General features: G+C 32.1%; 2 protein-coding genes and 1 pseudogene across 5 annotated transcripts in view; 2 read left to right on the top strand and 1 right to left on the bottom strand.

The window, feature by feature from the left end:
* Positions 1-2468: 2468 nt before the first annotated feature.
* Positions 2469-4588, bottom strand: LOC108906850 (U4/U6.U5 small nuclear ribonucleoprotein 27 kDa protein). 2 transcript variants are annotated; one of them, XM_018710273.1, is made up of 2 exons: positions 4532-4588; positions 2469-3395 (listed from the first exon to the last, which is right to left on the bottom strand). In XM_018710273.1, the coding sequence occupies exon 2, from the start codon at positions 3384-3386 to the stop codon at positions 2919-2921; it is 468 nt and encodes a 155-aa protein (XP_018565789.1). In that variant the 5' UTR covers positions 3387-3395; positions 4532-4588; the 3' UTR covers positions 2469-2918. The 2 variants fall into 2 exon arrangements, with proteins under 2 accessions (XP_018565789.1, XP_018565788.1); XM_018710272.1 differs by lacking the exon at positions 4532-4588 and adding an exon at positions 3476-3566.
* The window catches only part of LOC108906849 (protein hu-li tai shao), a 78183-nt gene continuing 63243 nt past the window's right edge, over positions 3730-18669 (top strand). For all 3 annotated transcript variants that reach the window (XM_018710270.2, XM_018710269.2, XM_018710271.2), the window contains exon 1: positions 3730-4024. The gene's annotated coding sequence lies outside the window, so the exon portion shown is untranslated. The remainder of the gene's footprint in view (positions 4025-18669) is intronic.
* On the top strand, positions 7580-9034 carry LOC108906842 (annotated as a pseudogene).

Below are 18669 nucleotides of genomic sequence, written 5' to 3'. Positions count from 1 at the left end.
TAGAAAATTTAAAACTCAAACTGTGTATAGGTTCCCTATACCTATCTCTAACGGTATTGGAGATATTTGTGCCGTTTTGTTTTTTTATCAAATTTTTTTGTACAATGTATCCACGTGTCTTCATCGAGCTCTTTATTGAATTGGTTTGGGTTCTTCTTGATTACCTTTCTTTAAATATAAGGAGAAAGTTGAGGATGCAATTAAATGGCGCACCTTCAAATTTTTCATATTCAGTGAGAAATTATTTATATTGAAAATTTAGTAATAAATGGATAAGTAAAAATGGTGCATGTCAATGGCCATCTAGGTATCCAGACCTCATCTTAATGGATTTCTTCGTTTCGGGCTATATAAAAAATCTTGTACACAGTGTTTGATGATACGAAGGAAAAAATTAGAGATGCATTTGCTATGCCACAATCACCCCAGATATTCTAAGGAATGTGAAAATATCATTTGAAGATAGAACAAGATGCCATATTCAAGAGAATGGTTATCCATTCGATCATCAATTAAAATTTTTCTTTGTTCTAAAAGTAAAATTTCCTTTAATAAATAGTTTTCGTGTTCCTAATTTAATTCATTTATCTACAACAAACATATTTATACAAAATTAATAACTTTTTATAATTATTCTACTTATAAAATATTAATAGAAAATTTTCTTGAATATTGTCATGATTGACGCTTTACCAATTCAATAAAGACATGATATATCTCCAATACCGTTAGAGATAGGTATAGGGAACCTATACACAGTTTGAGAGTTAAATTTCCTAACTTCAAAAGTAAAAATATACTGGGTGTCCCATTTAAAATAACCAAGTTATTGCTGTTTAAAGTTGAGAAAAGTATCTAGCAGTTTTTGGAACACCCTGTATAATACTAAGTGATGACAAATATAATAATTTATTACTTCAAGGATCTAAAATACTCTTTCCAAAGATACTTCCTTAAAATTACTTTTTTATTGCAAATATTAAATTTCTACACTAAGCCTGCATTTTCACTAAAATTGAAATATTTCAAACAATACATAACTTTGATATGGTACGCTTTTCCTGAACACTGTATATTTCAAAATATTTTTAAAATGTAGCCGTAATGAACCTACACATAACCACCTAAACAGGTTTCTATAACATTTGCCGTTTGGTCCCTAGCCTCCGAGGCGTTACTGGTGGCCCACCCTGTATAAATATATTCCTACCACAATTTTTATTTGTACTTCTATAGTATACAGGGCATACTTAGCCGAACAGCAGACTCTAATCATTAATTAATAACAACTGAAAGTGCTTCTTTTTTGAGATGCGGGGTATCAAAAATTAATTAAAAGATATGGTTTATTCGAGTTGTAAACATGGGCGTAGCTAGAGAGGCAGGGATGTGCATGTCCCACCCCATAAAGCCTATTGCCCACTATAGAAAAAAAGATTTTAATATTATCATATCATATCGGTAAGTCGGTGACTGCATACTTTTTTTTTAATAAGAGGTGCCCAATCCCCATAGAGCTTTTTCTGATTTTTTTGATGGATATTAAGAGGCAAATTGTACACTAACTTGTATTGTACAAATTTTTAATGGTCATATTGTTTTTTAAATTGTATAAAAAATTCTTATACATTTTTTTCATGAAATGGAATGTTTTAGCAGTATTTTTAATTTATTTAACTGTATGATAATTTTACATCTTTCTGGATTTTGAGTATTTGTGATGTTTTTTAAAAACTTGAACATCCTTTAACTCACAAACATGGATGTAGGTAGGATTTTTGCTTGCGGTGGGCCTTGAAGACCCCGTTTTCAGACGGCTAGTGTGACCAAAAAGATAATATTACTGGATCGTTTTTATTCTGGGGTGAGCACCACGCTCTCTAGGGGGGGGGGGCATACCTACCTCTACCCCTCCCTAGTTATGCGCCTGCTTGCAAATGGCAGAGGTATATTTGAATTCTAACACAATCTATATTTGTAAAAAAATCTCTAAATATATGCATTTACTACGAAGCCTGGCGGTTAAAAATTACTTATCGCTTTATTCATTTTAATTTATCTTCGTTCTGGTTTGCAGTCATGCAACTTCTTGTAAGAATGTATTTTTCTACCAGAGAAAAGTTGTTAGAATTATACAAGTGAATTGGATTATAAAAAAAATTGAGGAACAATTCATTAAATTAAATATATTTACATTTCAAACCCAAAATTTTTAAACTTGAACACCCTATACTTAGATATTGAAGTGTTTGCATACACCATGATGTAGAGTCTACAGCATTAATGTTTGGTAAAGCATGTTAGTAGCACCCTGTATACTCTATATAAGTGAAAACTAAAAGTTTGTTTATAACATATTTGATTTTTGTCTCATTCACTGAATCTTCGTTGAAAAATGTAACTAATACTAATTATACATTTTTATACACTGAGAATATAATAGACATCAAAGAAATGAAAATACACCATCTTAATTAAATTTTATTTCATAAAATACAAATTATTTTCAATCTTTATTTTCAATTAGTTATCTTTAATGAAGTCTTATATCGCGTGTACAATACAAAAAGTGAAATTAACTGAACAACCGTTAAGTATATTTTTAAAGATAGTTTAACAACAATGTACTCAACACTTTAAAAAATCAATAATAAAAACCTGATACATTTGAGGTATGGAATTAACATGAAATTGAAGTATAGGGGTAGTGGCCCATACAGGTCATTAAATGAGGTTTACATGAGGTGAGGTTGAGGCTCTGTAAAGTGCCAGTTGCTATAAATATTTGGATATCCAATTTTTGTTAAAGTAGGTATTACTAAATGGGTTCAAAGTTATTTTATAATTTTACAGGCCCCACGTTGAGGTAAGTAATGGTTGTTCCACTTATAAAAACGTTCACTATTTGTATAAAAGTTTCAAGCGACAAAGTCTAGAGGTCTATTGAAACCACCTTTCCTATTCATGTACTGTCTATATTTTCTTTTTAATATAACGTGCACACCACCAGCATCGTTTCCCTCTACTTTCTTTCCCTTTGTTGTATCAAAGTTACAGAATCCCATTAATTTCATCATTTCTTGCTCATCTGCACTTTTACCTTCTAGATCTGCTGCTGTTACTACTGGTCTTTCTGGAAGTAATGATTTATGGCTTCTTTTTTCTTGTGATTTAGATCTACTTCTGGAACGTGAAAATCGCCTTCTGCCATCCCTGTCAAGGGAGTGACGTCTTCTTTCCCTGTCCCGTGATCTATCCCTTGATCTTTTCCTCCTGTGTCGCTCCCTCTCTCTATCTCTTTCTCGATCCCTGTCTCTTTCTTTATCCCTTTCTCTATCCCGTCTTCTAGAGCCAAAAGGGGATTTTGACCTACTCCTTCTTCCCATTCTATCAAACTAGAAAAAAATGTTTTTTTTATTACCTTAGAACACAATGCACTTAAAAAAAATCAAAAAAGTTTTTTTGTAATTTTTACCTCGTTAATTTACAACTTAAAAATAATTTAAAAACAAAATTTTGACAATTGTCAGATCAATACAGAAAAACGTCGGAAAATGTCGATTTTAGTTATTCTTTTTTACACTAAAGCGCTAGTGTTTCAAAGCTTCACTGCAGTTAGGCAAATTTGGATCTTATTGACAGTGTACATAAGAGATCGAATCTGAGGACCGGTAGAGTTGCCTCTCCACGATACAAAATGAAATGCGCCCGCGCATTCAGGCAAAGCTCGAGTGTTGGAGTTGTGTGCAGTGATACTGCCGTGGGTACGCGAATCGAATAATTAATATTTTTTGTGACCGAATTAAAATACTTGTGTTTTTAAACGAACTAGTTGTACTAACGACTGTTATTAATTTTATTAATAATAAGTTTTATATGTTATTTAAGTATTAAATGGGACTTGTGCTGTACTGGCTCTGGTGTCATTAGTGAGAACATTATTAAAACTGTCGGCAGAGTTCTCCTTAGCTCCGTTGTGATTTAAGGCCGGTGAACATTATTTTGGATTAGAAGGATTACAACGGTACGTAAATGTTTATTGCAATAATAGCACCAGCCTGATAATTGTTGCATGCAGTCATTGTTAAAATAGGTCCTACTTGGACAATGGTTGTCAGATCAGGGGTGTGTCACTCATTCACCTGTATTTTTTATTTCGTTCGTATTCTGTAGATATTTAGTCATTAATTATCTTATAATAAACCAGTGCATGCAGATGCATATTTGTCTTTATAATGCATATTGTCTTAATGCATTAAAGATTCATAAGTTTCGGTTACTTACATTTTGAAAAATATTTAGGAAAAGGGTAGTAAAAAATATTAGGGCAATGACCGACATAGTATCCCAGGTGCTTTATGTGAATTTTTTGATTGTGTTGTTTTTATTAGCGGTTATAAAATAAAATGGTTATACTCTTGTTTTTTCAAAGCGATAAAGCAGGTATCTCAAATACTTGGTCCGATAAAAGCCTGTATTTATTATGTAACCTAATAATATTTAAAGTAAATGACTTTAGTGATAGTCTTACCGATTACATAATTTAAATTTCTTAAAGGGAAATATTGCCAGACGTAGCACTGCAGTTATCAAACTGGTATTATAGAAGATGATCTCATCGTCATCTCCCAATGAAAGTTGTTTAGTACAGTTGCACAAAATGTGTGCTACGTAACGTAGGATTAATTAATTTGAAATTTGTGGGCCACGAAAAATATTCGGTAATTGAGTTACATTAAGTAGAATATGAAGAATAAATTAGAAATGCTTTCCTTTTTATGTTTTTATTTTCTTCTCATGTTTTCATTTTATTCTGGATAATATGTAGTTTCAAAATGGCAAAAACACAAGATGTGTTTAATAATTGATATAAAAATTGTATCTATCATTTAAAACCAGTTAAATCTTTAAACTATGCAATTATTATCGATTTTGGAATAAACACAAAACTAGGCAGTACAATTCCTTTTTTAATTGGTAACTTGGTACGTAGGTTCTTTCAGAAAGTACCTACGTATAGGTTAGGTATCTTCAATACTAACCAGAAATGTAGTTCTTGATTGAATGGTACATTGAGTTTCCTTAATAAAATGTAAGGAATAATCATTTTTCCTTATACTTTTGTTTCTGTGCGAGAATATAACACGTTCGGAAAATATTTAATAATTCCCTGAAACTGATTGTTAAATGTCAGCTGTAGGTGTATGCTCATTTATTCAGAAAACTGTAACCCATATTTAAGAAAATAAAAAAGAATAGGTAGATTATCATTTAGACATCAATCTACTCCTCATGTAAGGAATCATCACTCGTTTAATAAATCAGATTTAACTGTACTTGGTAATACATACATACTATATTTTATCCTTGGTTTTATCTGTCTATCACAATTTTCAATTAGCTATAGATAAGAGCGGTTACTTAAAACAGTTAGATATGCATTACTTACTCATATTTTCTTGATAACAATGCTATACGAAAGTGAATTTACTAGTCTCTATTATGGGATTTTCCAGGAGAATCTCGTTTAGGAATGTTTGTTCCTACCAGATACCTACCTAGCCAAGAATTAGTAGATACCCCTCATACTTTATTTCTTTTATTCTTTAACAAACTAATTTTTATTTGAACAACCAGAATGTCATAAAAATAAAGAAATAAAGAATAATAAAAATAAAAAAATTTATTTTTATTAAACCTTCAGTCTCGTTGGCAGTAACGAGTCTACATTTTTTTTTGTGCTTTCTAGACTTAAAAATTTGTAAAACATCAAATAGTGAACATGATTTAACTAAGTGTAATAATGTCGAAATAATTATTCTGTAATATCTGCATGCTTTGCCTAAAGGTCTTATAACATTCATCCCCAATGTGTTTGAACAAGGTTGGAAAGGAGAATTAGAAAAACTCTATTTCAGTAATGTTTAATGCATGAATATTATTTTATACAGACTTACTGTATAGGTACTGAAAAAATAATATTTTAACTTTCTTTGGAACTAAGTCAGTGTATTTTATTTGCTATAGAATTAATGATTAGAGTTGAAATTAAGTTACACAAAAAAAAAGGTTAAATGTTTTTCGGTAGGACTGATACTTTAATTTGTATAAGTTTATAAGGAATTTTAAAAAATATTTAAATTTATGATAAAATTATGAAAATGGATTAATTAAAAATATAAGTTATTCTTATTTACTGATCCAACTCAGCAGGATGCCTAATAATGAGCTTAATCGTAAATTGTCTGTAACCTCGTATATAGCATATACAATACACACACATTATATAAAACTTAAAATTTTCAATCGTTAATTGATTTTCTCAATCTTCAAGTATTTTGAAAAACAATTTTGTATTGTTTGTACAAGGAAAATTAACTTTACGTAACATTTAGTTAAATACAGACTAATAATAATTTTGAGGCTTAAATCCAATCTTGGTGACATACTCTTCGCAAAATTTGATTCTCCAATCTAGAAATATTAGCTTAATAAATTTTTTATCATTTGGATGTTAAAATATTTATTTAGAACATTTTATAATGTAGATAATTTATGTTTATCTTACAAGATAATTTGTGTTTCTTACGGATTATGGTCTTCTTTGGTAGTTGCGATTTGTTTAGTTGAAATTTTTTTAATTATTACACACTACTCGAAATTATGGATATGCCACTTTCAGACATGCTCTTTTTCACTTGAATACTGCTGCTGTATTTAAAATGGGAACTTGAAAAACATCATACGTAAATAGCTTCAGGAGGACATAGTTGACTAAATATAAAATCGAGTTGATTAAAAGAGCAAAAATGCTGGCTCTTTTATTTTTGTACCATTTTTAACTCCTTTCGAGATGATCAGTTATGGCTCTGTTTTATAAGGCGGGTAGAAAATTGAATTTTAGGGAAATTTTCAAGAGATTGGAAATTGGTGAAAGTATTGTTTGTAGTCGCGTGGGATATTTGTGAAATAAATTATGTAACAAAAGCTGGGAAGTAAATCGTTTATTATTCCGTGAGTCATTCTTAAAACATAATTATATCCTTACGTTTTAAGTTTACGTAATGTTGAAGGTGTTGCGGCAAGACCAAAAAAAATGCTAATATGGTTCTCAGAATACAATACAGTTCTTGAGTCGTCATGATTACGTTGCGAAACGTTTTCACATTAAAGATGGTAATTTATTGATGAGATGAATATAGATTTTTTTAAATTACATACGTAATCTGATTTTTATTCACTTTTTAGTTATGAAATTAAAATATAATTTAACGTTCTATTCGCCGGTATTTTATCAAATAAATACTATTTTTTAAATTATTTGGAGTTTTATTTATGTGTGCAATTTATTCAAAGAAACCTACCACTTACGATTTATTGTCTTCAGCTTCATCTTTTTAGGTCCGGCTGCCACAACGTTCTGGAAGAACAAGTACCTGCCTCACAGATCATTAGAAAAATTTTGTGACACAGTATACTCATAAGGTTAAATATATATAAAAATATCCAGATAGAACTGTATATTATATAAGTTAATTAATGGTTCTGGAGTTACACTGAAAGATAAGAGAAAGTAAACATGTCTGCTAGTAATAAATTAAAAATGTTATCCGAGGAGAGCTTGACAAGACAACCGGAGGAAGTGTTCGATATAATTTGTAAGCTGGGGGAGGGATCCTACGGCAGCGTCTATAAGGCCCTTCATAAAGAATCCGACAACGTCGTGGCTATTAAACAAGTGCCTCTAGATACGGATCTACACGAGATAATAAAGGAAATTTCCATTATGCAGCAATGCGACAGTCCCTACGTAGTAAAATATTACGGCAGCTATTTTAAGAACACGGACCTTTGGATAATCATGGAGTACTGTGGGGCAGGTTCTGTCTCCGATATTATCAGATTGAGAAAAAAGACCTTATCAGAATGCGAAATAGCCACTATCTTATCCGATGCGTTGAAAGGTCTAGAATACCTTCACTCGAATAGAAAAATTCATCGTGATATCAAAGCCGGCAATATCCTACTAAACACCGACGGTCATGCGAAACTAGCAGATTTTGGAGTAGCCGGCCAGCTAACCGAAACAATTTCCAAGAGGAATACAGTTATCGGCTCACCGTTTTGGATGGCTCCAGAAATAATTCTCGAAATAGGATATGACTGCGTGGCCGATATCTGGAGCATAGGAATAACGGCTCTAGAAATGGCCGAGGGAAAACCTCCCTACGCGGATATCCACCCAATGAGAGCCGTCTTCATGATACCGACCAAACCGCCGCCCTCCTTCCGAGATCCCGACCGTTGGAGCGCCGAGTTTATCGATTTCGTCAGTGTTTGCCTAGTGAAAAACCCGTGCGACAGAGCGTCTGCAACCGACTTAATCCACCACGTCTTCCTTCAGAAATCTAAAGGCCCCGGCGCCTTGAGCCAAATGATAGCCGAAGCTTGCGAAATTAGAAAGAATCAAACGTACAATCGAATGCCCTTGGTTGCCAAAATATTGCCCGAACAAAATGAGACTGAAGCCACTTTAGTACCAAACAAACCTCAGAGCCAAACTGGTACGATGATCACATTGCAGTCGGATTTAGGTACGATGGTAGTCATTAATAGTGACGATGAGGATGGAGAGAGGACGATGAAGAAGGAAGAAACGAAAAAGTATAAACCTCTGTTCCTAGAACATTTTGATCAAGCCCAGACCGAAGCTGAGGCCCAGAATGAGAGAAGTTCTCAGCAATTCGGTGAAGCCAGTTCCTCGACAGTTACAGGTGAACATTTAGCTCCACAACCTCGACAGTCTATTGGAATTTCGGAGCCGTTAGACGTTAAGCTGCAGCGGATTCGACCTGTAGACTGCGATTTCAGTTTCCTGAAAGATCTAACTTACGAGGAACTGAAGGAAAGATTTGACTTGCTTGATACTGCAATGGAGAAAGAAATTGAAGAACTACAGAGACATTTTGCTTTAAAAGCTCAACCGCTGGAAAATGCAATACATAACAAACGAGAGAGGAATAGAAACTTCTAATGCGTATGTTTATATTTTATATGAACTTTTAAGATATATATTTTTTAATATTGTATTTTTTGCTTACGAATAAACCTGCCATTGTATTATTTCTGTTGTTTTGGGGGAAAACTACAAGTATGGACATTTTTGTAGTTTAGCAATCGCGCTCTTACCGATCTGGTTTTAGGATTACAACATATCGGTATCGACCTCTGTAAAATTAATTCATCTTTCACCGACTCTTTCATTTCTTTATTCAGTTTTATGGTAGTATGTGGATGTGGTAAGTGTTGGTATAATATACTATGTAAATAATTGCCGGTTTTAAGGCTTGTTTGTGTCGTTAAAGGAAAGCTTAAAAATATGGTGGATGATAGAGGAACACATGGAATATAAAAAAAATGTCAGTTGGTTTCAATTTAAGAAACAACTGCTGAGAAAATCGATGTAAATTCTTCGTTTGCAACCCGTCACCTTGGCATTTTTGTGCATCTACTTCAAGTTTACATGTTTGGGCATATTGCAAAATGCAATTCGTAGTCTGCGATTATCGAACACCTACATGAATCTAAATTTATCTTTAAACTGCATCGGTATAATCCTCTAGTCAGAGTCAAGGTTGTCTGCCCTAAGTTATACCTACTTACATTGGGCTCTTCACAAGTAAATTGTGAAAAAATATTTAACATGGGTCTCTTTTTAAGAAACTGGTTCTTGGCGGTACTCCATTAAATTTCATTCAAGCGAAATTATTTCTGAATGTAGTAAGCTGTGAAAATAACATTTTTCTATTATTAAATTTTAGCTCTACGTAATATAACCTATTTTCTTTACTTTCTTAACTTCTTGTATTTTTAATTACTTCAAATGAAACTTGTTTTATGACTATTAAATCAAATACCTTTTATGCCACCGGTAGAAGAGCATAAAACGTAATTTGACATACAATTGTATTAGTACTTTGAAATGAGTGCTTATACCACTTATACGTGGACTTATACTTTTTATTTGATTTATAAACACATAAGCTTGTACTGACCGTAAAACTAGTGGACATCAACGAAACTTTTCTATTTCTATATATCGAATCATGGCAAAATGTCGAAATAAAAATCATGAATTATCACTAAAGTGGAATGAATTCTAAATGTAATAATTTGTGGGTACTTTCATATCATCGCATTAGTACCGTACAACTTTTAGAACTCCGAAATTTCGCAATAAAACGAACAGACGTACGTTTAAATAAATAATTACTTTGGACTGTATTTTCTTAGAAAAAATCAAATTACTTTGGAGTCATTGAACTATATTCATGTCATAAATTGTTAACCTCGACTTAATTACGCTTTTATTTCGTTCGCCTTTTCCCATGTCCTCAAAATTGAATAATCATACTTACCAAAATTTTGTCAATCTATCTTGGTTTATGTTTGAATTATCTGATATTTTAATTTTTCCACTTGAAAGTGAATCAAATAGTGATATGGAATAAAAATATCGGTGATCAGTGATCACTCGGGTGATCATAAATCCAGATATTAATAACTATAAGGAATATGAATTTTTAAATGAAATGCTTATGTTAATTCTGAACTAATATTTAAATTGTTTATATCAGTTACAGTTTTTCATTATATCAAAAAGGACACGTTTGCAGCATGACAATTTCATTTTGTGTTTGTTAAATGGTATCCATTTCAAGATAGGTACAAGTGCTTGAATTGTTAAATTAACGTTTTGGAGATTATTCATTAATAATTTGACGTGACGACCACTTCATAATATAACCTTAACTGTACTTCATGATTGTTCATTGAAGATATAAAGAAAAAAATTACCTGCTGTGATGCTAGCCACGCCTTATTGATTTCCTATTAATTTCGAATATTTACAATGCGTTCCTTAAACATTTAGCAATGTAACGGACATTACGTGACTCTCGCTTCCCTTTTCAGATTTTACTTCACATTTTATTCCTTACGTGCCTATGTTACATGTACACTGAAACAACATACTATTCTTCTACTTCTATTCTCAGAACGAAATACAAAAGAGGGTATATGTTTCAATAGTTTCCCGTTGTAAGAATTTATCAGCGTTGCATCTGAAGTATTCTCCGGGGATAAAAATGTTTTTGTCGGTATCGTTTAGGGTCGCGGGGTCATCTACGAGATTAGAAAGGCGCCACTACATCGAAATATACCCAAATATGTGGTGGCAACACCCTAATACACTCGTTTTGGGTTTATTGTGTAATAAAATGTGAATATGAGATGCCTTCTGTGGCTTTATAGTGTATGGCACTATAGTTGATTAAATTTGTTTTACATAATGTTGATTCTATTCAGAAACTTACATGAGAAATCATTCAGGTGATTGTTTAAAGTATTTTAATAATAATTAGTTAGTTAATCGCCAACTATTAGAGATATTCGAGATGTTTTTTGTTTTAATTCGCTGAAAGCATATTATTTGGTCCCTTCATTTATCTTAAATTGTAATCAAAGTGGCGGAAAATTAGTTCCAAAATTGAGATCCCATCATTCCTTTGTTGTATTCGTCATACGTCTTTCCCTTCAAATTGATTTGATTGATGACTTTATTTGTTGGGTGAAATGATCCTGGAATGGACTATATTAGTCAGATTTGAGTAAATTGTTGATTTAAGGATGCCTTTAATATCAACATTTCTATATAATACACTTACTCACTATTTAAATAAGATGAAGTCAATCAACTATTCTAATTAGAATCTAAAATTATTATCAAGCCGCAGAAATATTCGACCATTTTAGTTACCTACTATTGTAGGTCAGTGTTGGAACAAGCTTTAAATCAAGTTTGGCTGATTGGAATTAGGTTTCTCTTTAGCTACAAGATTCCTTTGATTTTTTCTTTAAAATACCTTAGAATTCTTTGAAATTTTCTCATAATGTCTTCAGAATTTGTTGCTTTTTTTCTCTTTTCTATATGCCTCATTTTCTATCAGATTAATTAATTTATATTATTCATTAATTATTATTAATTTTTATTGTTATAATGTATTTTTCATAATTATATATTTTTCCGTTTCTAAGATTTTTATCTTTGATAGTTGTGTACTTCGATTTTCGATAAAGTTTGGTGTGTTGTATAAATATCTATTAATGACAATATTGGAATACAAGTAGTTGATAATATTGACATTTGCTGGTTGGTGGAATAGTTGTGTTGTGAATTGTGGAGAATTTTTGCTTGCAAGAAATTTAAAAAAATTGCGTTCTCCCAAAGAACAAGCAAGTGGGTTTCTAACGAAGCAAAGATAAATCTGAATACCAACTATACAGGTTCGGAAAGTCCCCATGGTACATCGGCCGTTACATGAGAGCGACGAAGTAAGTCATAGAAATCCGTGCGATAGACAAGGATGGTTACATTTAAGACGTTTCATAATTTGAATAGTCATCACTCCCACGTCTAACCCGAAACGGGCGGTGACTCTACAGATTATGAAACGTCTTCACTATAGCCATCCTTGTCTATCGCACGGATTTCTTTACTTTACTTTGTCGCTCATGTAAAGACAGATGGACCATGTGGATTTTCCAGCCCTGTATATATCAAGTAAATAGTCATAATTAATGTAAGTTTTTTTTTTTTTTTTCAATTTTTTGTTAAAAAAATAGCGAAGCGCATAACGAGTCTAATAAAGTGGACAGGGACTGTAAACGCACGTATAAATTAATCCACCAACATAAATACGCAGGGTTTCGAAAGCGTATTTTTTTTCTCTTCCAAGTACCTATTACAGAACGACTCTACGTGTGTACGATAACGATATTTCCTGCTGTACACTGTTCGGTGTCAAATGACGTCATCTGTTTAATGCATTAATTCGTCTCGTCGAACAGGGGCTTTGGGATCCCATCGTACCCGAACGGTTTTGGCTTCAAACAGTCGTTACACCGTTATTTCTTGGATCCGTGCCAACATATAAAGTCTCGTCTTTTAAATATTTTTTTGTATTGATCGAAAGGATGTCCTTTCGTGGTTTGAATTGGATAAAGAAAACCACAGGGGGATAGTGACATCGATAAGATTGTTTTTTTGCATTGCAACTTAGTACGCAGAAGGCAGACGAATTCACGTGAAGTCAATAAAAATAGTAAATATTGCCGGCTATATTTATTTTCTTACTCATTGACTACGTTATAATTCTATTTACAGTTTCCATGATTATCATGCTTACACGCATCATAAATTTAAAGGAAATGGTTTTAGAAAATTTTAATTAATATGTATTTTCACATGTTGCTTAATATTTTAACGTATTTCTTCAGACAAATGGTCCTTTAAATTCGAGTTGAAATTATAAAGATCAAATAAGTTATTAGAAATTGTTAAGAGGATGAGAGAACGTCCTTGCATCTTGCAGTCTTCAAGAACGCTATTTTTCTTCTTCGTTTTGTAGTTGCACGCTTTTCAACTAAAAACTTATTAGTTTAATGGTGAGACCACAAACACCTCATTTGCCGTGAATAATCTTGTTCTAGATTATTGTTTCAAGATTTTTTTTTTCAAAGAAACCAGACAAACAAAACTTTACCTACTATTTACGATGGATTTCATTATATATTTCTCTTACAATTTCTTGGTAGTGAAACTGTTAATTACATAAATTGTCCAGCCATCGTAGCAGACAGGAAATGTGTCATTATAGATCTATTAGAACTAGATTTTGTAACGTGAATTAAGAACGAATAATAAAGTTATAATGCAGGGAGAAGAGAGACATAACATTAATAAATAGTCCAACTGTAACTAATAAAATGTATGCTGTCACAGAATCTCTACTAACAAGAAAAATGTAAAAAAATATTGTTTTCAGTGTGCTTAAAGATATTTATGTTGATCTAAATCGGTTTCTTTGAACACAATGAATTCTATAACATTTATTTAGGTAACCTTTTCCGTGAGCTTAGTACCGCTAATTTAAAACGTTTTGTGTACTATTACATTGGACTGGGCAATTCATGTTTTTCCTTTAATAAAAGTCCAAACCAAGCTCGGTGTTGATAGATGGTTCAATTTTTTTCCCAAATATATTTTGGAAGGATTGCTTTATTGCTTATTTAATTACGATTGTCGCGAAATGATGATGGAAGCAACACATTTATTTGTATAGCTTAAAATAAATTCAATAAAATTCAAATGCTGCTTCGTCCGTTTTATTATTTTACTGTAAATATTTGCTATTCAACTTCTTGTTTTTGAATTACTTTGAACTACACATTCATGCGTAGGCAAAAGAGATGTCACTAAAACAAAAATAATGTAGGTATTTCATTCGTATTTTTGAAAGAGGACTTCCTTAAATTATGTATATTGCAGTTCCATCACAAGCCTTATTTTAATTTGAAAAAACTCATGCCACCAAAAGAGATTATCCTGTCCTGCTCATAGATTTCGATAGTGAGTTGTCTTGAATTTATCTGGTCTCTCTTCACGTACTTAATTAAAGCCGACGTTTTGTTGGTCTTGTCAAGTTTATTCTTCATTAACCTTTGCCAACCTTACTCAGTCTTGGTAAAAGAGGGAATTATGAAAAACTCCCATTACTAATCAACTCTTGTAAAGTATCAATTAAAATTCGTTGATCTCTGAAAGGAATGCTGGTCGTGTAAAGTTAATAAATATATGTACATTTTATGGCTAAGCTTTTTAGCGAAATTTTTCGAGTAAGGATGCAGTTAAATCATTGTTGCCCGAGTTGTCGACTAATTATTAATCCTTGTTTAAAGCAGACCCAGTGTTCAACTGTGCCGATGAATTTAAACTTCAATACAAATAGAAGTCGTCAACTTTTTGCAGTTAGAAGTTCATCAACCAGAAGGAAGTTATACGGTTTTTATTTTTTGCATTAAATCATCGAGGGTGCCTGCCAAAAATGACAGGCATGCGTGTCGTCCTCGACTTAATTCTAGATCGCCATCCGTTCCCCATAGTTCGTTATATTTTCGGCACCTATTAACGACATGCAAACAAGTACAATGAACTTTATTTCCTAGCCGTCAGGATTAGGGTTGTGACGTGATGGATTGGGTTGGGTCTCCACTAGGAAATAGTCGTTTATATACCCCGAAAATAAACACGAAGGACTAGATGTGTGTGAATGATTAGAATCATTGAAGGTGTGACGAGCTCGTTGGCTATAAAACATAATGAGATCATTTTATTTATCCGCCTATTATATTTTTATGATATGAAATAGTGACATCTTGCTTCATTTGAAAAGATGACAAGGTGAATCCGAAAAGGATTTCCCTATGATGAAATGGATCTAGTAAACTCGACTCTGAAAATTGAAATGAAATTTTTTGAAATAGAAACAGGGGAAACCATTTTTTAAATAGTAAAGCCATAAAATACATTCATTTGAATTTCGATCGAACTTATAATTTATATTAACAAGAATTATTTTTTATGAAACTATCGTAACTGCATGTACAATAATTATTTTTTGTAGCCTCATCAGAGTTATTTTCGAATACATAGTTTAGTTCGTTACCAGAAGATAATCGTTGAATAATATTATGGACACCGAGTCCATCATTCTTGAAGAGTTCATGGAATTCATGTGATGAATGCGAATTGCTTGTGAATTAATGTATTTAAGATGAATAAACATACTCTCGTTGTGAAAAATTGTGAAGAAATTTAGCACAAGATGTCGTAAGTTGAGAAATAAAATATTGAAATAAATGTCTGTATTTTCTGTAAAAACAAAGTAAATTATTTTCACAATTCTAGGCCTATAAACCGACCATTATTTTCCAGTTATAATCAACAGTTTCGCCTAATTATTTATATTCAGATATTACCAGTGCTTTTTAGATTTTTTTTAAGCAAAACGTAAGAAATTTGAAGAATATACCAATATTTTGCATTATAAATCCATGAGATTTGGCATATTCAATAAAAAAATCTCTAAAGTGATTTTTCGAAGAATCACTTCGAACTTTCCACATATTCTTTATACATAGGTATAATTGTTTTATATTGTTTAACATTTCTTTCTACTACTCTGCGCTAACAATAATTCGTCTATTGTATTTATTGTGGCTGGTTCTTATGGACCTGAAATTCAATAATTTTCATTCGAATTACACAGTTTTTTTATTTATATTGTTTAATCGCAGAATTATATATTTTTTTAATTTCGTAGTACAGTTGAAAAATATTTAACTTCTCTGCAAAATGACCTTACCGTTACATTATGTGTGAGGTTATAAACAAAGCTTTTATAAATGTTTACAAATCACGTGACCGATAATTTTGTTTGGAACAATAATTTTATTTCCTTCATGTTGGCCATTAAATTTCGGTAAAATTAAAAAATATTAAAATAGTAAGGTCAAGGTTACATTAAAACACAACGTTCTGTCTCACCGGTTGTGATTGGTGTAATTTTTCACGAGATTCTATTCAACTAATCAGCTATCGCATTATCTCGAGCGTAGACATAACAGTTTGTCATTGCTCATTGTGAACGAGTCATTAATATTGGTGACGCCAAGATCTAGGGAATTTTCGTTACCAGTACCAATCGTGCAATGTTGGGTTGCCTAAGCTTGATTGTCACCTGGCTTGTAAACATTTGTTAAGGCTTTGTAGGTTTATTGTTTATTCAGCTTCTGACAGTTTTGTAGATTTAGTGAACAGAACATAAACATAAAATATTGTTTTTATTAATATTTAACCTCGGTTTTAGCTGATAAAATGAAAAAAAAAAAAACGGAGTATACTATAAACTTAGTCTTTTTACTTACTTTACCGTGATGGCCTTTCTGCAGGTGATATTGGCACTTCTATTGATTGCGTTCCCTATCTTTTTTTTACAAAAGGTTGACAAACTTTCTCCAAAATTTAAGTTATGAAAATATCACTGTTCTTTTCTATTTATACTCCACGGTAGAAATTATAGAGAGTGATTCATTGCTAGCTTTTGGACTAGTAAGGGGGATGAAGCGTGCCGGGAACGAAAATCCATTGGCGTGTCTGCGTAAAAGGCAACAAGATATAGAAAATAATGAAAAAAGATAATAAAACATAACATCTAATATTTTTTTACGGTTTGCTATAACAGGCACTTTGATCTATTTTAATTATTACAGCATTTTAAAACGTCCCAATTGTGTTTTTTTAATTTATAAATTTATTATAGCCATGGAATTAGACCCCTCGTCTACGCTTATGCTATGACGTTTCTCAGGACGGGTTAAATCAAGTCCGTTTACACCCACTAAAAAAGCATTTCCCTATTCCCTATCAAGTGCAAAAGACAGAGATAGAATATAGATCGACGTTCAGTGTAACTCGGTCTCTAGACGATTATAGATTCTATCGATGTGCGTAGCCAGCGGCACAAAGATAAATAATATTGAACCGTATAAAAATCATTTTATATTTTATACGCATTATGGTAATAGTGTTTTTATATTATGTCTTAGTCACTCTTTATAATTTCAACCGCGGAGTATAAAAGTATATCCCTCACCCTTAATTTCCTTTTTGTATTAAATTTATGTTTTTGAAATTCAATCCGAATTGAATAGTTATATAAAGTTTTTTCCAGTAAAAATATTTATATTTTAGTTGGTTATTGTATCACTTAATATATCCATTTTATTTACTCAAACCATTCAAAGAATTATAACACTACAAAAATGTTTTCGAATAACATTCCACAAATGTAATTTAAATTTAAAAAAATATATATTTCGTGTTTGACAATGCAACCAACTTACACCAAGGAACCAACATAAAAGTATAGTCATTAAAAAGTAGGAAAGAAATAAACCAATATTCGCCTTACACGAGAACTGGTTGAAACATGCTTTTTTGCGAAACTGCTAAATTCGGATAAAAATTACGAATTTTGCGTCCACGAGTACTAGCCTTTACACGTGTTTTGCATGAAATGTTACGAATTTAAATACATACCTACATGCAAAATTATAGGCTCGCACTTTTCTTACGTCACGTAAGCTCGAAGGACAGGTAGAGTTACCAGATCTATTTCACGACAGACAAAAGTCTTTAGAAAATGTGGGAGTCCAATTGTTTACGAAGAAAAAAAAAATAATATGTGACCCAGGGAAATGGATTTCGAGGGTAGGGTGTTAACCCGGAGAAATGGACATGTTAACCCGGAGCCCGAAGTTGTACCATCAAAACCCGGAGATCTGGCAAGCCTAAGGACAGGTATTTCTAGGAATACATGAAGTTCATTAATAGTGTAATAATACGAATGGTTACCTCGTCGGTTTATTTTATTTAAAAATCATCTATAATGCTAATGCCTGTTGGGTTTTTAAATAAAAACGAAGAAATATTAAAGTGACTCTAAAAATTGTTTTGTTGCACCCCTCGACGTATAAACTTCAAACGGAAATGTGATATAAAATGCCCATCTGTGGAAGTTGTTACACTTGCAACGTGAATGGTTTGTCTTCACCAAGTAGAAAGCTGTTAACCATAGCTGTGTTTATTCTTCAGGTCTGTTGTTAGGATGGATGTTGTCAGTTAACAGTAAAATGTTTCTATTAATAGCTATGACAATAGGTAACTCTACCTAAGTAATGCATACTGGTGCGAATTTGTTTTAAAAC

This window comes from Anoplophora glabripennis, unplaced genomic scaffold, assembly GCF_000390285.2.
Source record: "Anoplophora glabripennis isolate ALB-LARVAE unplaced genomic scaffold, Agla_2.0 scaffold174, whole genome shotgun sequence".
NCBI lineage: Eukaryota > Metazoa > Arthropoda > Insecta > Coleoptera > Cerambycidae > Anoplophora > Anoplophora glabripennis.
Note: the sequence above shows the minus strand (reverse complement) of the source record. Positions and strands in the feature narration are given on the sequence as shown.